The sequence below is a fragment of the Choloepus didactylus genome, chromosome 7 (assembly GCF_015220235.1).
Source record: "Choloepus didactylus isolate mChoDid1 chromosome 7, mChoDid1.pri, whole genome shotgun sequence".
NCBI lineage: Eukaryota > Metazoa > Chordata > Mammalia > Pilosa > Megalonychidae > Choloepus > Choloepus didactylus.
Genome location: NC_051313.1, coordinates 62,565,458 through 62,592,659, shown reverse-complemented (window position 1 = coordinate 62,592,659; position 27,202 = coordinate 62,565,458). Strand labels below are relative to the sequence as shown.

General features: G+C 39.8%; 1 protein-coding gene across 2 annotated transcripts in view; it reads right to left on the bottom strand.

Moving 5' to 3' along the window:
- The window catches only part of MDN1 (midasin AAA ATPase 1), a 197,052-nt gene extending 170,052 nt beyond the window's left edge, over window positions 1-27,000 (bottom strand). The window contains exons 1-2 of one of the 2 annotated variants that reach the window (XM_037843494.1): window positions 26,707-27,000; window positions 3,272-3,498 (exon numbers count right to left, since the gene is read on the bottom strand). In XM_037843494.1, the coding sequence (XP_037699422.1) occupies window positions 3,272-3,498; window positions 26,707-26,808 (329 nt within the window). In that variant the 5' untranslated portion in view covers window positions 26,809-27,000. Of the gene's footprint in view, window positions 1-3,271; window positions 3,499-26,540; window positions 26,684-26,706 lie in introns of those variants that run through there. The other variant, XM_037843495.1, reaches the window with a different exon arrangement.
- Window positions 27,001-27,202: the final 202 nt, after the last annotated feature.

Sequence of the window (27,202 nt, the reverse complement as noted above, 5' to 3'; positions counted from 1 at the left end):
ATTAGAGAGATGCAAATTAAGACCACAATGAGATACCATCTAACACCGATTAGAATGGCTGCCATTAAACAAACAGGAAACTACAAATGCTGGAGGGGATGTGGAGAAATTGGAACTCTTATTCATTGTTGGTGGGACTGTATAATGGTTCAGCCACTCTGGAAGTCAGTCTGGCAGTTCCTTAGAAAACTAGATATAGAGCTACCATTCGATCCAGCGATTGCACTTCTCGGTATATACCCGGAAGATCGGAAAGCAGTGACACGAACAGATATCTGCACGCCAATGTTCATAGCAGCATTATTCACAATTGCCAAGACATGGAAACAACCCAAATGTCCTTCAACAGATGAGTGGATAAATAAAATGTGGTATATACACACGATGGAATACTACGCGGCAGTAAGAAGGAACGATCTGGTGATACATATGACAACATGGATGAACCTTGAAGACATAATGCTGAGCGAAATAAGCCAGGCACAAAAAGAGAAATATTATATGCTACCACTAATGTGAACTTTGAAAAATGTAAAACAAATGGTTTATAATGTAGAATGTAGGGGAACTAGCAGTAGAGAGCAATTAAGGAAGGGGGAACAATAATCCAAGAAGAACAGATAAGCTATTTAACGTTCTGGGGATGCCCAGAAATGACTATGGTCTGTTAATTTCTGATGGATGTAGTAGGAACAAGTTCACTGAAATGTTGCTATATTATGTAACTTTCTTGGGGTAAAGTAGGAACATGTTGGAAGTTAAGCAGTTATCTTAGGTTAGTTGTCTTTTTCTTACTCCCTTGTTATGGTCTCTTTGAAATGTTCTTTTATTGTATGTTTGTTTTCTTTTTAACTTTTTTTTTCATACAGTTGATTTAAAGAAGAAGGGAAAGTTAAAAAAAAAAAAGAAAGAAAAAAGACAAACGAGGAAAAAAAAAAAAAAAAGATGTAGTGCCCCCTTGAGGAGCCTGTGGAGAATGCAGGGGTATTCGCCTACCCCACCTCCATGGTTGCTAACATGACCACAGACATAGGGGACTGGTGGTTTGATGGGTTGAGCCCTCTACCATAAGTTTTACCCTTGGGAAGACAGTTGCTGCAAAGGAGAGGCTAGGCCTCCCTGTATTTGTGCCTAAGAGTCTCCTCCTGAATGCCTCTTTGTTGCTCAGATGTGGCCCTCTCTCTCTGGCTAAGCCAACTTGAAAGGTGAAATCACTGCCCTCCCCCCCTACGTGGGATCAGACACCCAGGGAAGTGAATCTCCCTGGCAACGTGGAATATGACTCCCGGGGAGGAATGTAGACCCGGCATCGTGGGATGGAGAACATCTTCTTGACCAAAAGGGGGATGTGAAAGGAAATGAAATAAGCTTCAGTGGCAGAGAGAATCCAAAACGAGCCGAGAGATCACTCTGGTGGGCACTCTTACGCACACTTTAGACAACCTTTTTTAGGTTCTAAAGAATTGGGGTAGCAGGTGGTGGATACCTGAAACTAGTAAACTACAACCCAGAACCCATGAATCTCGAAGACAGTTGTATAAAAATGTTGCTTATGAGGGGTGACAGTGGGATTGGGAATGCCATAAGGACCAAACTCTACTTTGTCTAGTTTATGGATGGATGTGTAGAAAAGTAGGGGAAGGAAACAAACAGACAAAGGTACCCAGTGTTCTTTTTTACTTCAATTGCTCTTTTTCACTCTAATTATTATTCTTGTTATTTTTGTGTGTGTGCTAATGAAGGTGTCAGGGATTGATTTAGGTGATGAATGTACAACTATGTAATGGTACTGTAAACAATCGAAAGTACAATTTGTTTTGTATGACTGCATGGTATGTGAATATATCTCAATAAAATGATGATTAAAAAAAAAAAAATCCCATTGCACATCATTACCTACAGTTCATTTTACATCATGCATTGATCCATCATTTAAATGTGGCTTTTTTTTCCTTGGTCATTTTTAATTTACTCTGTTGTGAGCATCTTTGTGATCTGCATTATATCATTCTTAGAACAAAGTGGGAGCATGGATAAATAAATCATAAAACACACTTGCCTTCCTAAATGAAAGAAAGAAAAAACAGATATGTGCCTCACCTTCATTTAATGAGAACATAAAACTTGAGGGGGATGGGAAAAGAGACCTAGCTAATCCATCTTTTTAATTATTCTCAAACACAATCCTGAAGAACTATTATTCCAGTCTACCACAAAGGCTTATGAGAAGTAGGAATTCAAGTTACCCACACTTCAATTCTAGACAGTAAGTACAGGATATTCAACACACCTTGGAAATATGCCCACAATCCAGTAGACCTAAGTGGTCCTTAGGTCAACATAAATTCTTAGAGCACCAATGAAGCTACAGTCGTGATCCTCAATCACATCAGAGTACATGTCACTGATTACATGATGGTAGTCTTTACCTTGCTGTATATTTTCTACTTCTATTAAACTGGACCCATTTTCTCCACCTTCCCTTTTAGGAAAGCTCATACAATTATGGTTTTTCCCCCCAAGACTTCATGTCTTAATTCCCTCAGTCAAGGACCATACTAAAGACCCTACTTCCAAGAAAGCCAAAGTGTACTTACTGTGTTGATGAAGACTAATAAATAAAACACTGGATATAACAGAGGTTACTAATAACATACAGAACCATATTTAGAGTGAAAGTTCTTAATCTTTCCAATTTTAAAAAACCCTACTATACTCAGTTTTGCCGACTCTTTTGACTATCTTACACAAACCATATTATAATTACTAATTTAAAAGAGATATAAATCAAAATCCAGATCTAACACAGTTTCTTATCACAGCAATCTCCATAGATTTATAGAAAGTTAGAACACTAGAGATCTTCTAATCCACCCCTTCAGCTGCTTCCAGCAAGGAAGAACACTCACCCCTGTGAAGCAGATGTTGTAAAAGCCTCAACTAAAATTTATTTAAGTCTGCCTTATATGCATGCCTAACTCTCTTGCCAGATGGTAAAAATCACTGAGGGTAAGGGACATATCTTGGCCATTTTCCAGACCTCTCTTGAAGGCCAAGACTAAAAAGAAACCCAGGATATGCTCACTGAACTGAGCTAGAAAAATGGATTCTACTGTGATTATTTTTATGAAACAGTACTACTTATCTCTCTCCTTTCTGTATTTTCCTCTTCCCTCCTTCAGTTCACTTACTTCCTAGAGTAGCTTCCTTACTTCCTAGAGCAGCTTCTAACCCCTCAAGGAGAAATGTGAAAAATAAAACTGTTACTCACGGGAGGACATCAGGATGGTTACCAATGAGTTTGCTCATGGACACACACAGACGTTCATGTAGATCATGGTTGACCTGGCCTCCGGCTTTAATGGCTTCAGCATTCCTTTCCAGCAAATCCAAAAGGAGAGGGCGCAGCTGGTGCCCAACCAGCACAGTACAGTCCTTATCCAGGAGTAACTGTGCTAAGGTACTCAGTACACACTGGCGATCCTGAGGTGTCCACACCTGAGAAATGGGCAAAACAATATCTACATAAATGATAGTCATTTGCACTACTATAGAATAGTAGAGAACAGTCCTTCCTTGGAGTCAAAATATCTAATTTGCAGGCTTCACAAGTGAGTCTATCCTATAAAACACACTGAGTTGTCTTCTGTGTGTTTGTTTTGCAAGAGTGGATAGCAGTTTAATGTAAAGGCTGCTACAAATCAATTTCAGTCCGCTGGGGTTTAAGGTAAAAGGGTCGATAACCTGCATTCCATGTAAAATGCTATGCAGTGGGATTGGGGGGGCCATGGGGATCACACTCCCCTTTGTCTAGTTTGTGGATGGATGAGTGGAAAGGTGGGGAAAGGAAACAAACAAACAGACAAGGGCACCCAGTGTTCTTTTTTAGTTTAGTTGCTCTTTTTCACTTTAATTATTATTCTGGTTATTTTTGTGTGTGTGGTAATGAGGGTGTCGGGGATTGATTTTGGTGATGAATGTACAACTATGTAATGGTACTGTGAACAATCGAATATACGATTTGTTTTGTATGACTGCGTGGTATGTGAATATATCTCAATAAAATGAATATTAAAAAAAAAAATGCTATGCAGCTTCCCTGAAAATTAAACTCTGTTTCAGGGTTTCAACCCTCTCCAGGGAACCATGAAGCCCAATTTTCCCCCTGGTGCCTTTGTTCTTGAAGGAAAACAAGAATTAAGTGAAAAACTGCAGTTAGTATGCAAAACTGCCAGTTCTCTTGAGGAAAGGACATAGATATTAATTCCTAAAAATGAGTAACACTATCCTTTCAGCCTCTAATAAAAAAGCAAAACAGATTCAAATTAGACAGCCACATTGGGGCATGCAAGATCAAACAGAACACAAAATTCTAGTGCCTGGGCTCAAAATGTCAATAAGCAAAAAAAAGGGAAAACTGAAAGTACATAAATTATCTCATATTGCTAGTGTGTACACAGATCTGTTCAATCCTTCCTGCAGGACAATGTGTCAGCGGGTTTAAATTACCACAGAGGGCATTCCCTCTGAACCACTACCAGATTAAAAAAAGCTGACCAACCAGTACTTAATAATACTATTACTATTCACTCTGCACTAAAACTACAAATGAAATCATTTATAAATCAGAATTAACTGATTTGGGGAAAGCCAAGAATCTGACTTTCAGAGGTGACAAGGATAGCAGGAAATGGAAAAAGTATTTCTAAAGACATGTATAGTATGGATACAGTGGGTGGGGGTTGGTCAGTATCTTTTTCCAGGACTTTTAAAAGGGAAAAGACCCAAAACCACATGAAAGTATACAGTTACCACAGATGCAAAAGCATTTTACATCCCCCTAAGGTTCTACTACTAAGCTTCAGGTCACTGACTTTTATGGTTTCTTCAAAGATTCTTCCATTCCATTAACAGTTCAAAATAAGCCCTCACATCTGTGGCCAACTGATCTTTGACAAGGCTGTCAAGTCCACTCAATAAGGAAAGAATATTCTCTTCAACAAATTGTGCTGGGAAAACTGGATCTCCACATCCTAAAGAATGAAACTGGACCCCAGAGCACACCATTGCATTGATAGTGCTCCACTGAAAAGCGCATCTTGCATTTCTATGGTCTAAATTATAGGTTAACACATTTTGTAAGTTGCTTCTAGGGACATTTCATTCTCATGGGTGCTATGAGATCACCATACAAATAATTCCAAGGGCCAGGAAATACGTAATATTTCTGTAAAGTGAGTAATTTTTTTTTTTTTTTTTTGAGAAGTGAGGCTTGTAGAAGAAGAGCTTTATTTGAAAAAGCAAAAATCAACTCAAGGTGAATCAATGATCTAAATATAATAGCTATAACTAAAAAACTCTTAAATGAAAACAAAGGAAAGTCTGTAGGACCATGTATTAGGCAATAGAATCTTCACTATGACACTAAAGGCACAAGAAACAAACAACAACAATAAGATAAATAGAACATCAAAGTAAAAAACTTTTCACTTCCACTCAACCAAGATGACAGCATGAGACGTTCCCAGGTTCCATTCCCCCCAGAATCTTTGAGTTACTAGCAAAAACTTGCAGAACCATCTTCCTCAGAGCTCCAGAAAATAGTGAAAGGGTTGCAGCTACTAGTTGTACACCGAATCAAAATAAAGGCAACTTAACACCTGTAGAAAAGCTCCAGATGTCCTTGCTGGCCCCTTCCTCAAACCCTCCCAGCTTGGTATAGAGCCAGCCTTTGTTCCCAGTGTGGTTCGCTGGCCATGTTCTGGAGGAGCACAGTAAACCCAATGTGTATACTGGGGTGTATGTATCTCTGTGCGAAGCTATCTCCAGGCAGCCTAAAGGACCAGACCAGGACACTCGTCTCTGGTTCACCTTCCCAGAATTAACCCTGCAAACAGAACCAGCCTGCAGAGAACTAAACCAAATCAAAATGGCCTGGAACAAAGGATTACCCACTTGAAGACATACAATAGAGCATGGTGGGGTGTGGGTATTTCATAGGGAGAAGAAAAGGTATTCAAATCCCTGAAAACAGAGAAATTCCTAAAGCCACAACACATGCCCAGTACAAGACATATGATCAGAAAATACCAGAGAAGACCCTGTACTTTTACCTCAAGCCTGTCTGCAAGTTTATTGGTAGAGAGCTAAGCTCTGAAGAAGACAACACACAGACAATTGGCAAAGACTGTGAAAGATGCCTTCTGTGTTAGTTTGCTTTTGTTATCTCCTAGCACTCAAGGAAATCTGTCATATCACTAGCTAAATATAAATTTAAGGAACAAACAGCTCAAGGACTAAATACCAGAATTAACACCTTAAAATATTAAAATGGACAATGTACAACAAAAGACTATAAGACAAAGAAACAGGAAATGATGGTTCATCCAAAGGAACAAGATATCAGAAACCATTAGTGAAGAATCCCAGACTTCAGACATAACAAAGACTTAAAAATAAATGATCTTAAACATGCTCAAAGAGCTAAAGGAAAAGATGAAGCAAGAAATAAGATATCAAAACAACATAAGAACAAGATGAGAATCATTACAAAGAGATGGAAATTATAAAAAGGAATCAAACAGAAATACTGGAGACAAAAACAATAATAGAAGCAAAATTTTCTAGAGGGATTCAAAAGCAGATTGGAGTTGGCAGAAGAAAGAAAAAGTCAACTCAAATTTAAGAAATTGAAATAATACAGGTTGAGGAACACAAAGAATGAAAAAAGTAAACAGAGCCTAAAAGACCTCTGGAATACCATCAAGCATACAAAATATGGGAGTTCCAGAGGGAGAAGAGAGAAAGAAGCAGAAGGCATATTTAAAGAAATAAGGGCAGAAATTTTCCAAAATTGAATGAAAGACATGAATATATACACATCTAAAAATCCCAAAAAGGATCAATTAAGAGATCCATGCCCACAGATTATAATCAAACTATCAAGAGCCAAAGACAAAGAGAGAACCCAAAAGCCACAAGAGAGAAACAATGTGCCACGTACAACGAAGACCGAATTACATTAAGTGCAAATTTCTTATCAGAAACTATGAGGGCAAGAAGGCACGGGATTGAAATATTTAAAATGATGAAAGCAGGGGGATCCAAGATGGCGGATTAGGATAGACAGAGCCAAATTCTCCTCCGTGAAAAACACTAGATAAAAGAAAGAAAGTGCCCAGAATAGTGGTTCCAGGGTTGCACTGACTGGGCAGGGACTTCTACACCCACAGTGACAGTGTACCTGGAGAAACCAAGAGACTATGTTCAGAGAGGTGTGAGTGTTTGTTTGGTCCAGAAAGCTGCCGGGGAAACAGTAGCCAGAGTCACAGTCTAGCATGGTGGGAAACACCAAGAGACTGTGTTCAGAGGTAGGTTAGCGTAAGACCCAGAAATCTGCTGGGGAAACAGCAGCCGGAGTCACAGTCTAGAGCGGAGAGGAGAAACCAAGAGACTGTTCAGAGGCGGGTTAGTGGAAGACCTGAAAAGCTGCCAGGAAACTGGCAGCTGGAGCCGCAGTATTAACACAGTGGGGAGTAACTTCTATGCCCTAGGCACCCACCTCAGTCTTTGGTGTGGGTGGTGTGGGTGATAACCCTTCACACACCCGCAGCTAAGAATCCCTGGGCCAGGGACAGGATGCTGCAGCAGCTGGAAGACCGTGGAAGTGGGTAGTTTCCACACCCTATACAGCCATCTTTGCAGCTGGCTGGAAGACACCCCTTCACAGCATTGCAGCCAAGAACTTCCTTGAGGGAATTCGGAATTTGTCCAGCTTGTGACGGTGCACACTCCTCCTCTGCAGAAGCCGGAGGTATGCACAGCCTAGAGGCAGGGGTGCTGCATGGAAGAGCCAGGAGCTCTATACCAACCAAGGACTTGTGGGCCTATGGCAGAGAGGGACTGTGAGGAATCTGAGCTGAAGCATTAGATGCATTCTGCAGCCCCAGGGTATCCTAGCCACAGCCCCAGGAACAGCTGGGAGAACTGGGTCTTGGAGCAGTCTCCCTGCCAATCTGCACAGGGCACGCCACCCTCCCACAGGGCTGGAGGTCTCCACTGCACGTGGAAAATTGGTGCACTGATTGGACCCCCACATGGCTTGGGTCCCCACTCGGTGCATAGACAAAGTTGGGGAGAACTGGCTTGAGGGTAAGAAGTGGCTCAGGAATGCCATCTGCTGGTACGTCAAGGAAAGTACATTCCACCAAGCTGTAGCTCTGTCAAATTACAGATAATTGTTTAAATAAGCCTGCATATCCTAAAAAAACACACTATCAAGAAAAGCAAATGACAAGAAGCCAAAAACAACAGAAAATTGTAAAGCATATGAAGAAACCTGAAGATATGGATAACGCAAATGCCCAAATTAGAAAACCAGGAGACACAGAACTTGGAGAAATTAATCAAAGAAGTATTCACGAACACCAATACCATGGCTCAGGATATAAAGGACATGAAGAAGACCCTAGAAGAGCATAAAGAAGGATCTGCAAGAATAAATAAAAAAAATAGTGGTTCTTATGGAAATAAAAGAAACTGTTCATCAAATTAAAAAGATTTTTGAAACACATAACACCAGATTTCAAAAAACAGAGGAACGCATAAGCAAACTCGAAGAAAAGTGTGTTGGAAAGTGAAAGCACAAAAGAACAAAGCAATTCACCAAATACAAGGGAAATGACATAAGACTAAGTACTGACTACTTAGTGGCCACCATGGAGGCGATTAGGCACTGATATGACATATTTAAAATTCTGAAAGAGAAAAATTGCCAACAAAGAGTTCTTCATCCAGCAAAGCTCTCCTTCAAATCTTCAAAAACAAATGCTGAAAGAATTTGCTAACAAGAGACCTGCCTACAAGAAATATAAAAGGGAGTCCTACTGGCTAAGAAAAAAGAAAGGAGAGGTCTGGAAAGGGGCACAGAACTAAAGAGTTTTAGTAAGGGTACATAAAGGGAAACAAAAAGAGAGGGGAAACAAATACATCTGATAAATAAAAACTGAAGGATATGATGGCTGATTCAAGAACTGCCTTCACAGTAATAACACTGAATGTGAATGGATTAAACTCCCCAATTAAAAAATATAGATTGGCAGAATGGTTTAAAAAATATGAACCATCAATATGTTGCTTACAAGAGACTCATCTTAGACCCAGAGACACAAGGAAATTGAAAGTGAAAGGATGGCAAAAAATATTTCATGCAAGCTACAGCCAAAAGAAGGTAGGAGTAGCAATATTAATCTCATATAAAATAGACTTTAAATGCAAGGATGTCATAAGAGACAAAGAAGGACACTATATACTAATAAAAGGAACAATTCAACAAGAAGAAATAACAATCATAAATGTCTAAGCACCCAATCAAGGTGCCCCAAAGTACATGAGACAAACACTGGCAAAACTAAAGGAAGCAACAGATGTCTCCACAATAATTGTGGGTGACTTCAATACATCACTCTCTCCTAGAGACAGATCACCCAGACAGAGGACCAATAAGGAATTTGAAAACCTAAACAACCTGACAAATGAATCTGACTTAACGGACATATAGAGAGCATTACATCCCAAAACACCAGGATACACATCCTTCTCTAGTGCTTATGGAAATTTCTCGAGGATAGATCATATGCTGGGGCATAAAACAAGCCCCAATAAATTTAAAGACTGAAATTATTCAAAGCACATTCTCTGATCACAATGGAATATAACTAGAAGTCAATAACCATCAAAGATATCTAGAACATTCACAAATATCTGGAGGTTAAACAACACATTCCTAAACAATCGGGAGTTAAAGAAGAAATTGCACGAGAAATTGCTAAATATCTGGAGACAAATGAAAACAAGAGCACAATATATCAAAACATATGGGATGCAGTGAAGGCGGCATTGAGGGGGAAATGTATAGCTCTAAATGTATACATTAAAAAGGAAGAAAGAGCTAAAATCAAAGAATTAATGGAACTGAAGAAGCTAGAAAATGAACAGCAAACTAATCCTAAACCAAGCAGAAGAAAAGAAATAACAAGGATTAAAGCAGAAATAAATGATATAGAGAACAAAAAAAAAAAAAAAACAATAGAGAATAAATAAAACCAAAAGTCGGTTCTCTGAGAAGATCAACAAGATTGACAAGACCTTAGCTAGACTGGCAAAATCAAAAAGAGAGAAGACCCAAAAAAACCAAAATAATAAATGAGAGGGGACATTACTGAGTATCCTGAGGAAATTTTAAAAATCATAAGAGAATACTATCAACAACTGTAGGCCAACAAACTAGATAATGTAGAGGAAATGGACAATTTCCTGGAAACACATGAACAGCCTAGACTGACCAGAGAAGAAAAAGAAGCCCTCAACAAACCAATCACAAGCAAAGAGATCCAATCGGTCATCAAAAAGCTTCCAACAAATAAAAACCAGGGCCAGATGGCTTCACAGGGGAATTCTACCAAACTTTCCAAAAAGAACTGACAACAATCTTACCTAAACTCTTTCAAGAAACTGAAGAAAATGGAACACTACCTAACTCATTTTATGAAGTTAACATCACTCTAATACCAAAACCAGGTAAAGATGCAACAAGAAAGGAAAACTACAGGCCAATCTCCCTCATGAATATAGACACAAAAATTCTCAATAAAACACCTGCAAATCAAATCCAAAGACACATTAAAAAAAGCATCCCCATATACCTACTCCAGCCTGCAGGGGACACAACACCTCCTCCCATCGCTTGCCCACTCGCAATGTCCTTTAAATTTTCAGACTCCAGAATCACCATGACCAAGTGGGGTTCATTCCAGGCATGAAAGGATGGTTCAAGATAAGAAAATCAATCAATGTAATACGACACATTAACAAATCAAAAGAGAAAAATCAAATGATCATCTCAATAGATGCTGAAAAATAATTCAACAAAATCTAGCATCCTTTTTTGATAAAAACACTTCAAAAGGTAGGAAATGAAGAAAACTTCTTCAATATGATAAAGGGCATACATGAAAACCACCGCCTGCATAGTACTCAAAGGCAAGAGACTGAAAGCCTTCTCTCTAAGATCAGGAATGAGACAAGGATGCCCACTGTCCCCATTATTCAACATTGTGCTAGAAGTGCTAGCCAGAGCAATCCAGCAAGACAGAGAAATAAAAGTTTCAGTGGCTGAGAGATTTCAAATGGAGTTGAGAGGTCATTCGGGAGGTTATTCTTATGCATTACATAGATATCCCTTTTTAGTTGTTAGTGTATTATTAAAATAGCTAGAAGGAAATACCAGAAACTGTTAAACTGCACTCAGTAGCCTTGTTTCTTGAAGAAAGTGTGTAAGTGTGACCATGTGATTATAGAAAACCTTGTGGCTCACACTCCCTTTATCCAGTATATGGACAGGTGAGTAGAAAAATGGGGACAAAAAACGTAAATGAATAATAGGGGGTGAAGGGGGAGATGGGTTATTTGGGGTGTTCTTTTTTACCTTTACTTTTATTTTTATCTTATTATTTTTTTGGAGTAGTGAAAACATTTAAAAATTGTGGTGATTAATGCATAACCAAATGATATTCTTGAACAACTGATTGTACAATTTGGATGACTGCATGGTATGTGAATATTATCTCAATAAAATTGCAGTTAAAAAAAAAATGCAGGATGAACAAAGACAGATTTTTCCCCCCCAGGAATCCAAGTGTGGTTCAACATAATAAAATCAAGTAATGTAATGTACCACATTAATAGAACAAAGGGGGGAAAGAAACACATGATTATCTCAATTGACACAGAAAAGGCATCTGACAAAATCCAGCACTACTTCTTGATAAGAACACTCAGAAAACTAGGAATAGAGAGAAACTTCCTCATCATGATAAAGGGTACATATGCAAAACCCACAGTTAACATCATATTCAATTGTGAAAGACTGAAAGCTTTCCTCCTAAAGTGAAGAACAAGACAAGGATGCCCACTGTCACCACTGTTATTCAACAGTGTACTAGAAATTCTAGGCAGAGCAACTAGGCAAGAAAAAGAAAGAAGAGGCATCCAGATTGGAAGGAAGAAGTAAGTCCTTCTCTATTTGCAGATGGCATAATCCTGTATACAGAAAATCCTGAAAAATCCACAACAAAACTCCTACAGCTAATAGATGAAATTTATCAAAGTAGCTGGGTACAAGATCAACACTCAAAAATCAGTGGTGTTTCTATATACTAGTAGCAAATAATCTGCAAAGGAAATTCTATTTACAATAGTAACTAAAAGAATCAAATATCCAGGAATGAATTTAACCAAGGACATAAAGGACTTGAAATGGAAAACTATAAACATTACTGAAAGAAATTAAGACCTAAATAAATGGAAATACATTTGGTGTTCACGGATTGGAAGACTAAATACTGTTAAAATATCTTACCTGAAGCAGTTTACAGATTTAATGACCCCAATCAAAATTTCAACAGCGTATTTTTCAGAAATGGCAAAGGCAATTATCAAATTCATATGGAAGAGTTAGGGGTCCCAAATAGCCCAAAACAACTTGAAAAAGAACAAAGTAGGAAGACTTATACTTCTCGATTTTAAAACTTATGTTAAACTTAAAACTTGTTAGAATGATCAAAAGAGCGTGGTACTGGCACAAGGATATACTCATACATCAACTGAATACTTTTCAGAGACCAGAAAGAAATCCTCACTCCTTTGGACAACTAATTATTTATGCTTTCCAATTCAGTTTTATTGAGAAATATTCACATACCCTACAGTTATCCACAGTATACAATCAATTGTTCACAGTCCCATCATGTAGTTGTACATTCATCACCACAATCAACTTTTGGACATTTTCATTACTCCAAAAAATAAAAATAAAAATAAAAATAAAAATAAAAATAAAGTAAAAATACAAGTAAAGAACACCCAAAGTGTTCCATCCCACCTATTATTCATTTCATTTTTGTCCCCATTTTTCTACTCATCTGTCCATACACTGGATAAAGGGAGTGTGAGCCACAAGGTTTTCACAATCACACAGTCACACCGTGTAAGCTACACAGTTACAGTTAGAAAACCGATTTTTGAGAAGAGTACCAAATCCACCCAACTGGGAAAGAACAGTCTCTTCAACAAAAGGTGCAGAGAAAACTGGATAGCCTAATGCAAAATAATGAAAGTAGACCTCTTCTTCACATCATATGCAAAAATTAACACAAAATGGATCAAAGACTTAAATATAAGAACTAAAATTATAAAACTCCTAGAAAAAAACAAAGGGGAAAATTTTTAGAACCTTGAATTAGGCAATGGTTTCTTAGACTTTACACCAAAAGCACAAGCAATCAAAAATTTAAAAAAATAGGTGATTGGGATTTCATAAAAATTTAAAACTTTTGTACAAAGGACATTATCAAAAAAGTGGAAAAACAACCTACTGAATGGGAGAAAATATTTGGAAACCATATATCTGATAACAGCTTAATATCCACAATATATAAAGAACTACTACAACTCAAAAAGACCAACAAAAAAAAAAAAAAAAAGAAAGAAAGAAAAAGAAAATGTACACAACAAATGGTCAAGAAGCACAGGAAAAGATGCTCAGTGTCATTAACCATTAGTGAAATGCAAATCAAGACCACAATGATGCTATTTCACACCCACTAGAATGGCAACTATTTTTTAAAAAAGAAAAATAACAAGCTGGAAAGGATATAGAAAAATAGGAAGCCTTGTTCATCGTTGGTGGGAATGTAAAACGGTGCAGTCACTGTGGAAAAGTCTGGGAGTTCCTTAGAAAACTCAGAATTACCATGATTCAGCAATCCCACTTCTAGTTGTGCACCCAAACGAATTGAAAACAGGGACCTAAACAGATATTTGCAAACTGATGTTGACAGCAGCATATTTACAACTGCTAAAAGGCAAACACAACCCAAGTGTATATCAACAGATGAATGGATAAACAAAATGTGGTATATACATACAATGGAATATCATTCAGCCATAAAGAGATGAAGTTCTGATATATGTGACAACATGGGTAAACTCTGAAGACACTTTGAGAGAACTAAGTCAAACACAGAAGAACAAATATTGTATGATCTCACTGATATGAAGTAATAAAGATACGCAAATTCATAGTCAGAAATTAGCATACAGGTTACCAAGGGCAGGTATGGTGGTGGGGAATGGGGAGTGAGTGTTTAATTGGCATGGAGTTTCTGTTTGGGGTGATGGAAAACTTTGGTCATGGATGGTGGTGATACTAGCACAATATTGTGAATGTAATTAACGCCACTGAACTGCATATTTGAAAGTGGTTAAAATAAGAAATTATAGGTTTATATGTTACCAGAATAATTTTTTTTTTAAATATAACTTTACAATACAGAGGAACCCTAACGTAAACTATGATTTATAGTTAACAATACAATATTGCTTCATCACTTGTAACAAAGGTACTGCACTGATGCAAAATGTTAATAGGGAAATCTGTGGGGTAGGGGGTATACAGAAATGTTTGTGCTTTCTGCATGATTTTTCTTAAAAAAAAAAGTTTATTGCTACAATTGCTGTAATAATTTTTTTAATTAAGAAATAAGGAATGAAGTTCTGATACATGCTACATACACTATGGGTGAACTCTGAAGACATCATTTTGAGTGAAGTAAACCTGACAAATGTATGATTTCACATAAATGAAATACCTAGAATAAGCAAGTTCATACACACAAAAAGTAGACTAAGTATTACCAGGGGCATTACTGTTTAATGTGAACAGAATTTCTATCTGGGGTGAGGAAAACATTTTGGTAATGAATGGTGGTAACTGTACCACAAAATTGTGAATGTAATCAACAGCAGTGAATTGGATACATAAAAATGGTTAAAATAGAAAATTTTGCTTTACCGTATGTTACCACAATAAAATTTTTTTTTAGAAAACCTCATCTGACCACATTTCATTGAGGTTCACACACACAGAGGAAGAGGGTCTGTAGTGTTAGCAGTATACTGAAAATACCCATAAATTCCTTAAAACATTGAAAGTTTTCAAAGCTCCAAAACCTATGTTCATTCAGTTAATAAACATTTACTAAATGCCTACTGTGTGCCAGGCACTGTGCTACACACTAGAGCTACCAGACTCTTTCCCTTAAGGCACTCTCAACCAAATGGCAGAAGTCAGTTAGTTGAAAGGAAGGAGCTAAGTAGGAAAAATAAAGGGAAAAAATTTTCCTGGAGGAGCTAATTGCAAAAGCACAGTTTTCCCGAACTAGAAGTTAACTGAGTGTGAGGCACGGAGAAGGAAGCATTCCATGCAAAGGTAATGCACAGTAAAAGAGGCAAGAAATAGCAAGGATACTCAAGCAGGAACAGCAGAGGATAACAACTGAAATGCCAGAAGCTGGAGAATTTGAAGACATAGTTGGGGAAAACCTCCTAACCCTTCTAAACGACACAAATATGTAAATCAAAGATGCCCAACGAACCCCATATAGAATAAATCCAAATAAACCCACTCGAGACTAGTGAATGTCAAATGCTGAAGAGAAGGAGAAACTCCTGAAGGCAGCAAGAGAGAAGTGATTCACAACACACAAAGGCAACCACACAAGACTAAGTACTGACTACTCAGCGTGCATCACAGAGGAGAGAAGGCAGTAGGATGACACATTTAGTGTAAGAAAGGGTTAAGTTTGACTTTCACAAAAAGACCACAGGGAATAGAGAAAATGGAGTGGAAGAGCTGGCTTAAACTAACCCATAGGGAGGGGAAGACAAAAGAGAGCGAGCACCGTGATGTAAGTCTAGAATCCCCGCCAGTTCCTTATGTGGGAAAGATAACGAGAATTACTGGAATGTAAAAGAACGTGGGGGTATGGTCAAAGGCAGGAACTCTCAGCAGGAAATTTAAACTGGATGAGCTCTCTCGGATAGGCTATACAATTTAAAATCCCAAAGGTGAGCTAGTTAGCTCTCTCAGATAGATTGTACCCTCTGGAGTATCCAGCCAATGGAGAAACAGGAGAGGGACTTGCGTTTAGGCCTAGGATACAAATTTTTGCTGTGTTCTACTGTTCGGTGCACCTGCCATGTTTCTGGCTGCGCGTCCATTCTTGCAAGATCGTGAATAAATTCTTTTCTCCTCCACAACAGGGCGAGCGTTTTTAAGGTATAATACTTGTTTCTAACATTTAGGATTCCGAAAGAGAAAAACTGCCAGCCAAGGATTCTTTATGCAGCAAAGCTCTCCTTCAAAATTGAAGGAGAGTTTAAAATTTTCACAGGCAAACAAATGCTGAGAGAATTTGTTAAGAAGCCATCTTCCCTGCAAGAAACATTAAAGGGAGCTCTACCAGCTAAGAAAAAAAGAAAGGAGAGAGAGGACTGGAAAAAGGCACAGAACTGAAGAGTATAAGTAAGCAAAACATAAAGGGAAAAAAAGGCAGACTGGATTAAAAAGTATGATCAACCAATAGGCTGTTTACAAGGAGACCCATCTTAGACACAGTGACACAAAGAGACTGAAAGTGAAAGAACGGAAAAAAATACTCCACCCAAGCTGCAGCCAAAAGAAAGCAGGGGTAGCAATACAGACAAAATAGACTAAGTGAAAAGATGTCATAACAGACAAAAAAGAACACTATATATTAATAAAAGGGACACTTCACCAAAAAGAAACAATCATAAATGTTTATGTACCCAATCACAGTGTTCCAAAGCACATAAGACAATCATTGGCAAAACTAAAGGAAGCAATAGTCATATCTAGAATAATAGTGGGAGACTTCAATAAACCACTCTCTGCTATAGATAGAACAACCAGAGAGAGAACCAATAAAGAAACTGAGAACCTAAACAATGTGATAAATGAATTAGACTTAATAGACATATATAAAGCATTACGCCCCAAATTACTAAGACATACATTCTTCTCTGGAGCTCATGGAATGTTCTCAAGGATAGATCATATGCTAAGGCAAAAAACAAGCCTCAACAAATTTTTTAAAAATTGAAATTATTCAAAGCACATTTTCTGACCATAACGGAATACAACTAGAAGCCAATAACCATCAGAAAACCAGAACATGCACAAATATGTGGAGGTTAAACAACACACTCTTAAACAATCAGTGGGTTAAAGAAAAAATTGCAAGAGAAATTGCTAAATATAGAGTCAAATGAAGAAGAGAAAAAGGCCTATGGGATGCAGCGAAGGCAGTGCTGAGGGAGAAATTTATAGCTCTAAATGTATACACTAAAACGGAAGAAAGGAGAGGCGGGGCAAGATGGTGGAGTGGTGAGGTGTACGTTTTAGTTACTCCTCCAGGGCAGTAGGCAGAAAGCCAGGAACTGCGTGGACTGGACACCGCAGAGCAATTTGACTTTGGGCATACTTCATAACAACACTCATGAACACATGGAACTGCTGAGTTCAGCAAAATCTGTAAGTTTTCATGGCCAGGGGACCCGCGCCCCTCCCTGCCAGGCTCAGTCCCATGAGGAGGGGCTGTCAGCGCTGGGAACTGGGAGGGAGAGCTGCAGTTGCGGCTCTTATCGGAAACTCATTCTACTGATCCAAATTCCAATCACAGACAGACTGAGACCAGACACTGGAGAATCCAGGAGCAGCCAGCCCAGCGGAGAGGAGATAGGGATAGCAAAAACAGCAAGAAAAACCCAAAAATAAAAGCGGAGGCTTTTTGGAGTTCTGGTGAACATAGAAAGGGGAAGGGCGGAGCTCAGGCAGAGTCAGGCTCATATGCAAATCCAGAAGAAAAATCTCGCACTGGGCGGTACCCATATCCGCAGCAGGTCTCCAAGGTGAACAGCCTCTGGCATGTTGGAACAATGTAGGTAAGGGAAGTCGGCAAGCCGGATCCGTAACTTTGGGATAAGGATTGGCTCTAAGGGCTGGGTCGGTCGGGCTGGGGCGCGAAGCGGGGCTGGGCGCCCGCCGCGGCTGGACGAGGCGCCGCCGCCTCCCCCACGCCCGGGGCTCCCCCGCCCGGGCCCGCCCCCGCGGTCCTCCCGCCCTCCGCCCCGGGAAGCCCCCCCCGCGCGGCTCACCCCCTCTCCTCCCCCGTTCCCCGATCTTCACTATTTTATAAACTAGGAAACCTGGTCTAGGAGGTCCCTTGTCCAAGTTCACCAGCGTCCCCAGTGGATCCCACAGCTGACCCCAGAGCACATGCTCCTCCTTTCTTCAGCTCTCCTGTCTCCTTAAATAAAAGGCTTGGTTTTTCAAAAATGGGTTTCTTGCCCTTTTCCAACTCTGAGAAAACGGAGGCCAAGTGGGGCCTCACTTCTCACCCCCGGGCCCTCGCAGGTGCACAGTGACTTCACGGCGGCGGCCACGCGGGGCGCCATGGCGGTCATCGACGGCAACGTGATGGCCATCAACCCCAGTGAGGAGACCAAGATGCAGATGTTCATCTGGAACAACATCTTCTTCAGCCTGGGCTTCGACGTCCGCGACCACTACAAGGACTTCGGCGGGGACGTGGCGGCCTACGTGGCCCCCGCCAACGACCTGAACGGTGTGCGCACCTACAACGCAGTGGACGTGGAGGGGTTGTACACGCTGGGCACAGTGGTGGTGGACTACCGCGGCTACCGGGTCACGGCTCAGTCCATCATCCCCGGCATCCTGGAGCGGGACCAGGAGCAGAGTGTCATCTACGGCTCCATCGACTTTGGCAAGACGGTGGTGTCGCATCCACGGTACCTGGAGCTGCTGGAGCGCACCAGCCGGCCCCTCAAGATCCTGCGGCACTGGGTGCTCTCTACCCCCTGGACCGTTCCTTAATGGCCCTAATTGCCTTGTCTCTTAGCATTTCAATAACCCATTAGATCTGCAAAGAGGGCCTTTCCCTTTTTATTTATTTTTTTATCTTTTTCTCTTTTTCTAAAACAATTACTCTAAGAAGCCCAATAAAGAAAGCCTCAAAATCTTGCAATTTGGGCAAGTCAAGACAAAAAGGGAAGAAAGAGCTAAAATCAGAGAACCGAACAACTGAGGAAGCCAGAGAATAATCAGCAAACTAACCCTAAAGCAAGTGGAAGAAAAGAAATAACAAGATTTAAAGCAGAAATAAATAATATGCAGAACAAAAAGACAACAGAATAAAACCAAAAGTTGGTTCTTAGAAATCAACAAGACTGACAAACCCTTAGCTAGACTACAAAGTCAAAAAGAGAGAAGACCCAAATAAACAAAATAATAAATGAGAGGGGGGCATTATTGTGGATCCTGAAGAAATTTTAAAAATCATAAGAGGATACTAGATACTATGAACAACTGTAAACCAATAAACTAGACAATTTAGAGGATATGGATAATTTCCTGGAAACACATGAACAGCCTAGACTGACCAAGAAGAAACAGAAGACCTCAACAAACCAATCACAAGTAAAGAGATCCAGTCAGTCATGAAAAGTTTCCTACAAATAAAAGCCCAGGCCAAATGGCTTCACAGGGGAATTCTACCAAACATTCCAAAAAGAACTGACACCATTCCTTCACAAACTCTTTCAAAAAATTGAAAGAAAAGGAACACAACCTAAGTCATTTTATGAAGCTACCATCACTCTAATAACAAAACCAGATACAGATGCTACAAGAAAGAAAACTACAGGCCAATCTCCCTAATGAATATAGATGCAAAACTTCTCAAAAAAAAAAACTTGTAAATTGAATACAAAAACATGTTAAAAGAATCATACACCACAACCAAGTGGGATTCATTCCAGGCTTGCAAGAGCAATTCAACATAAGAAAATCAATCAATGTAATACAAGACACTAACAAATGAAAAGAGAGAAATCAAATGATCATCTCAATAGATGCTGAAAACGCATTTGACAAAATTCAGCATCCTTTTTTGGTAAAATCACTTCAAAAGGTAGGAACTGAAGGAAACTTCCTCAATATGACAAAGGCCATATACAAAACCCAAAGCCAGCATAGTACTCAAGGTGAGAAACTAAAAACCTTCCCCTTAAAATATGGAATAAGACAAGGATGCCCACTGTCACCATTATTTAACATTGTGCTAGAAGTTCTAGCCAGAACAAACCGGCAAGACAAAGAAACAAAAGGCATTCAAACTGTAAAGGAAAAGTAAAACTTTTATTTGCAGATGATATGAGCGTCTATTCGGAAAATCTGAAAAATCTATGACAAAGCTACTTGAGCTAATAAACATATTCAGCAGAGTGGTGGGATACAAGATTAATGCACAAAAGTCAGTAATGTTCCTATACACTAGAAACGACCTAACTGAAAAGAAACTCAAGCAAAATATTCCACCCACAATAGCAAATAAAAACATCAAGTACGTAGGAATAAACTTAAACAAGGATGTAAAAGACCTCAACCCAGAAAATTACAAACCTTTACTAAAGAAATCAAAGAGGATCTAAATAGGTAGAAAGATATCTGTGTTCATGGATAGGAAGGCTAAATGTCATTAAGATGTCAATTCTACCCAAACTGATCTATAGAGGCAATGCAGTTACAATCACAATTTCAGCAACATACTTTACAGACTCGGAAATGTAGTTATCAACTTTATTTGGAAAGAAAAGGGGCAGTGAATTGCTAAAAACATTCTAAAAAAGAAAAACAAAGTGGGAGGACTTAACACTTTGTTACTCTAAATACTACCATAAATCCACAGTAGTCAAATAAGCATGGTACTGGCACAAAGATAGATATACTGATCAATGGAATCAAATTGAGACCTCATAAATAGACCTGCAGATTTATGGTTGACTGATTTTTGACATGGCCCCTAAATCCACTGAGCTGGGACAAACAGTCTCTTCAACAAATGGGCTTAGAAGAATGAGAGAGGATCCCTACCTCACACACTATTCAAAAATTAACTCAGCGTGGATCAAAAACCTCAATATAAGAGACAGTACCATAAAACTCCTAGAAGGTAATGTAGGGAAACATCTTCAAGACCTAGTATTAAGAGGTAGCTTCTTAGACCTTACACCAAAAGCACAAGCAACGAAAGAAAAAATAGATACATAGAAACTCCTCAAAATCAAAAGGTTCTGTACCTCAAAGGAAGCCATCAAAAGGTGGAGCAGGACCAGGGCCAAAAAAAAAAAAAAAAAAAGGTGAGGCAGCAATCAATGCAACGGGAAAAAATATTTGGAAACCATATATCTATAAGAGAATGATATCCTGCATATATGAAGAAATCCTACATGTCAAAAACAATAGTACAAACAGCCCAATTATAAAATGGGCAAAAGATATGAAAAGGCATTTTTCCGAAGAGGAAATGCAAATAGCTAAAAACACATGAAAAAATATTCATATTCACTAACTATAAGGGAAATACAAATCAAAACCACAGTGAGATATCATCTTACACCAAGAAGAATGGGTACCATTAAACAAACAGGTAACTACAAATGCGGAGAGGATGGGGAGAAATTTGAACCTTATTCATTACTAGTGGGAATGTATAATAGTACAGCCACTGTGGAAGACAGTTTTGTGGTTTCTCAGAAAACCAGTTATTGAGTTATCCTACAATCCATCAATTTCACTTCTCCGTATATACCCAGAAGATCTGAAAGCAGTGGCACAAACAGATATTTGCACACCAATGTTCATAGCAGCATTGTTCACAATTGCCAAGAGACGGAAACAATCCAAGTGTCCTCCTACAGACAAGTGGATAAACAAAATGTGGTATATACATACAATGGAATACTATGCAGCAGTAAGAAGGAAAGAGGTCCTGAAACATATGATACCATGGATGAACCTTTAAGACATAATGCTGAGTGAAATAAGCCAGACATAAAAGAAGAGATATTGTATGTTACCACTAATGTGAACTCCCTGAACAGTGTAAAATCAATGTCTTATAATATAGAATATAAGGGACCTAGAGATAGACATAAGCTAGTAAAAAGGAAAGATAACTAAATATGTACAGACATAATAAGGAGGGTGATTTTAAAGGTATGGGAATGGACAGGGGTGATGATGGCTCATTAACGGAATTATAAGTATCAGTGTCGCACTGAAGTCAAACGTGATCGGAAGTGGTTGTTTAAAGGCATGTAACCCACAGCGTAGCACTACAAATATAAACCAGTGCTTGCATGATATATTTCTAAGGTATGACACTGGTACAAAGAGTTAATGACAGAGTAGTATATGGAAAAACTACCCATTACATACTATAGACTATACTTAACAGGAATACCTTACCAGCACTACACTAATACTAGGGATGAATAATTAGCAGCTGATAAGAGCTCTGGGATGTTTTGTTATGATTATTGTTTAAAATTGAGAATGGTGATGATTGTACAACTAAGTGAAGATAACATGAGATACACTGTTCATCTTGAACAGAATATATGCTTTGTGAAATTAGGAGCCCTCTACTGAATAAGTCAAGCCCTTGATTTTGAGCCTTGCTCTTGTACAACTTAGGGCTATAAATGGGAGGCTAAGCCTTCCTATAATTATACCTAAGAGGCACCTCCAGAAAACCTCTTTTGTTGCTCAGATGTGTCCTTTCTGTAAGCCCAACTCGGCAAATAAATTCATTAACCTCCCCACTTTGTGGGACACGACTCCAGAGGAGTGAAATCTCCCTGGCGATGTGGGACAGGACTCTCAGGAATGAGCCTGACCCTGGCACTGAGGGATTGAAAATGCCTTCTTGATGAAAAGGGAGAAGAGAAAGGTAACAAAATAAAGTTACAGTGGCTAAGAGATTTCAAATTGAGTCCAGAGGCTATCCTTTCTTATGCAAGCTCCAGCTAGACATCCCAAATGGCAACAGTATGCCAAAACTAACCAACAGGAGTCCTGAAATACCTAGGTCCCTATCTGAGATTCTACATAAGTTTCACTCACTAAGTTTATCTCTCAGAAACTTAAATCCACCAGAGTGTTTGTATGCCAGACAAGTCCTAAAACCCAGAGGCAACGGCCTCTTTAGCAACAACCAGATGTAGCCCCTTTCCCCATAATGTTGACACCACTTTTCAATATAAACAGTTAGGGTGGTCACCACCTAGACACCCCTGAAGATCAAGAAAGTGATTAAATGAGAGGAAGGGGTAGCAACAGACAAGATGGGATTTAACAGAAGATTATGAATACTGAATCTTTACATATAAATATGTTTTTAGATGCTAGTACATTAGAATAGCTAGAAAGAAATAACTGAAATAGTGGAAATGTAACCCATAACATTCTTTGAAATTTGCTCTATAGCTACTCGTTAAATTGCACTGACAGTTATCACCTTTCTGTATGTATCTTATATTTCATAATAAGAAAAGAACTGAATCTGTGGAACTGTAACCCATAACAGTCTTGAAATTTGTTCTCTAACTACTTATTAAATCACACATTGATAGTTATCACTGTTATGTATATACGTTAAATTTCACAACAGAAATGTATTCAAGAAAAGATTATGATTTGCATGATACCTATTGAACCTCAAAAAACAAAGCAGAGTATAAAACCGTTAACAGTCTTTATTTTGGAGCCAAGTTGTGAAGTCTGCAAGTAAAATATTACCTTATAATACAGCTGATATGAGCTGCCACTTAAAAAAACTAAAAATGTCTCGAGACATTATCAAATGTCATCTGGGGGCAAAATCACCCTGGGTTGAAAATGCAACAAAACAACACTTCTTACACCATTTTAGAAAGCTTAGGTTTTGACTTTGGAGATAATAAGGAACCACCAATGGTCTTTATCCAGAATGGTGACAGATTTAGATTTGCATTATTAATAACAATTATAGTGCACATTTATTAATTACTTACTATGTGCCAGGCACTGTGATAAGCTCCTATACACGTTATCTAATTGTGAGAATGAGATTAACTTTAGCTTTCACTCAGGGTGGGGGTAGCTGGGGGGCTGGTGGTAGCAGAGGGTCAAGAAGCCAAGCCACAGTCGGCAGCTGGTCCTCCTGTTTATCCGCCCACTGTCCTTGCAAGGTAGAGACTCAGGGGTGGAGGCTCCTAAAACAAACTCATAATTTGTTACCAACTAGCTCTGCAGTTAAAGAGCAAAGGAAAGAGGCCACGTTAGCATAAGAGTGGTGTCAGTGCCTTACATGGGTGTAACAGTTACTTACAGTCAGGGGTGGAGACTTGTTTCAAATGTTTCTTGTTTCAAATGTTTCAGGTTTGCACTGGTTGCTTGTTTTAAATTTGAGTAGGTTAGTTAAGCTTTTCGAATAGGCTCTTACCTCTGGAGTATCCACCCAATGGAGAAACAGAGGTGGGATTTGCACGTTAGGCTTAGGGCATAAATAGTACTGTATTCTATTGTTCTGCAAGCCAGCCACTACAATTTGGTTGCTCTGGTCTTGCAAGATCATAAATAAATTTCTTTTCTTCTCCACAATCGGATGAGAGTTTATTCCTTTCTAAGTATAGTGCTTGTTTCTCACATAATCCTCACAGCAACCCTATCTATGGCAATAATAATAGCAACCACTTTTATAGACAGCACTTATTATATGCCAGGCATTTAATCCTCACAGCAACCCATAAAGTAGATATTATCATTCCCATTGTGCAAATGAGTAATCTGGTCACAGAGCTAGCAGCAGAACCAGGAACACACATTAGAGGGCCTGGCACCAGAGTCTGTGCTTTTTAACTACTCCCAGTAACTATGTAAGACAGCTGCCATATGTAATATATATTATATCAAGAAACTGAGGCTTAGGGGAATTAAGGAACTCACCAAAGACCCCCACAAGCATTTAATAGGAGGGTAAATATGGTCTTCATTTCATAGCTCATCATGCCATTAAGACTGTGCCCTTCCTGATCAAAGTCCACGAGTAGGACGAAGAGGAAGGGACAGATTCAAGAAATACTTCGGAAGTAAAATCAGGAGGACTGGACTGTAGGTGAAGAAAAAGTAGTGAAAGGAGTTGAGATGACCCACTTTTCTATGAGTGACTGAATAGACAGTCATGCCATCAGCTGAGATATAGAGAACACAGAAGGAAATACAACCCTAAAGAAATTCTAACTTCAGATCCCAAATACCAATGAGAATAAATGTTTCAAAAGTTGTTGCTGCTTTGTAAAACTCCAAATAAAATCATTTTGTTTCCAAAAATAGGAAAAGAAATAGAATGGCAACACAACCAGCTTTTCTATAAGTGAAATGCTTGAAATTATCATTAGAAATGGAAAGGAATAAATGGAAAAGACATTTCTGAGATTGGCCACAATTTGAACAAATGAGACAAAGGAAAGGGAGCCATCAACAGTGTCCTAATCCCTTAATTCAATCGCACTTCAAGTCCTAGAGCCTTACTAAACAATTCGAAGAATCTACATGACTAACTCTTATACTTTATTGTCAGAGATTCTCTAAAATATTACCCCAACATCTCCCCACCTCACCGGCAACACATAAACAACAATTTTACAACCGATTTTAAGAGTGGGGAGTGTTAACCCCAGTGAAGCAGGTCCATGAATCTTAGGTTCAGAATTTCTGCTCTAAATTCTAAGCCTTTGAAAACAATACATAATTCAGAAGCCTGACAACACAACTCAGTTGATCTTAAAATTGATTTTCTCCTTCCACAGCCCCACCAAAAATCCGGTGTTTCCCTAGAGCTCCCCATTTGTGTTAGTGATCCATCATTCCCCTCGCGGGGGCCCCGCAGATTAAAAACCCGGGCGACATCTCCGACTCCTGCCTCCCCTTTGCCTCTTCCATTCAGTTTTGTTGTAACAACAGAAATGCCTCTCATTTAATCCCTGCAACTTCAGACTGCTCGGGTCCCTCAGTCTCCCACCTAAAATACCGCAGTTGCTTCTTAGTCAATGTGCAAGAAATACATTTGTGAATGAGTAAATGACTTCGAGATACTGAAGTAACAAAAACAAAACAAATTTTCTACTCTGAAGACGGTCACAGACAGGAGAGGAACACAAAATAGTAAATTAAAATGCAACGTGATTAAGGTCCGTAAGGGTCTTCATCACTCAAGACAGAGTCAACGAGAAGATTCCCAGAAAATTCCGATTGACCTCATAATTCCCACGGTTAGTACCACACAGTTAGGATTTGCTGGCTTGCTTTGACCTTCAGTTCTTCTATGTGTTTATGAACTGTCTCCAAAAATAGATGCTAAATTCCCTGTGGGCAGAAGCCATAACAGATTTATCTTTCTGTCTCCCCACAGTGCCACACTGTGCCTTACGCACCAGCAGAAAAGCAATCAATGCTTATCAATGGGCCGAAATGAAGGGACCGGGCAGAAAAGAAAAACAGCTAACGAGGGTAGCCTGACAAGACACACTTAATACACAAACCAAAAGGGCAGAGACCCAACCTCAATTTCAGAAAAGCAAACCAAACTGCTTTCCAAAGCCCACAGGAGTCTCCCATACGCAGCCTGAGCGCCACACAGGGGGTGTGCACGATGGTGGGGCGAGGATGGGAACACCCCCCCCCCCCCCCCCGCTAAAAACAAAAGGTTCCTTCCAACCTTCGCAAACAGGCGCGGATGCTCCGCCGCCGGCCAGTCCGGGAGAGGGAACCAGAGTGACAAGACGCTGCTTCTCGAGATCTCCCCTTACACTAGCGCGGCTTCGCAGACAGCCAAAGGGCGCCTGGGGTCTACCGGGCGCTTTCTTTCTCCCTCCTTCTCTTACCGGCTTAGCCAAGAATCTGCCTAGCTCGCTGCGGCTCTTCTCGTTCTTGGCAGCGATTAATCGCAGAGAGGAGGCCGCCACCTCCAGGAAGAAGTGCTCCATGGCCCCGGGCCGTTCTCCCTGGACGCTCCCAGCGCTCACTGCTTCAAACTCAGCGCCCCGAGCCGCCGAGGTCCCCGCGCTGGAGCTGACACTGATTAAACCCTCGGGGAAAGGGGCCGCCGCCGTTTGGCCGATGCCAAGCTAGCAGCCGCACACGTGGGGGAAGCACAGGGCCCTCTGCGTCATCAGACCGCGACGGCGACGGCGGGTCGGTCACGGGCCACGCCCTCACCGTGGCAGAAACGCCTACGTCCCTATCACGCCAGTTCCGGAAGGAGAACGGAAGCCGAAAGGGCCTCCGTGAGCTCGGCCCAGTGAATGCAGTCTGGAAGCTTACGCAGACCACCGCCTAGCGCATGGCAGGAAAGCCAGACGGAAGTTCCTCTAGAAGAGA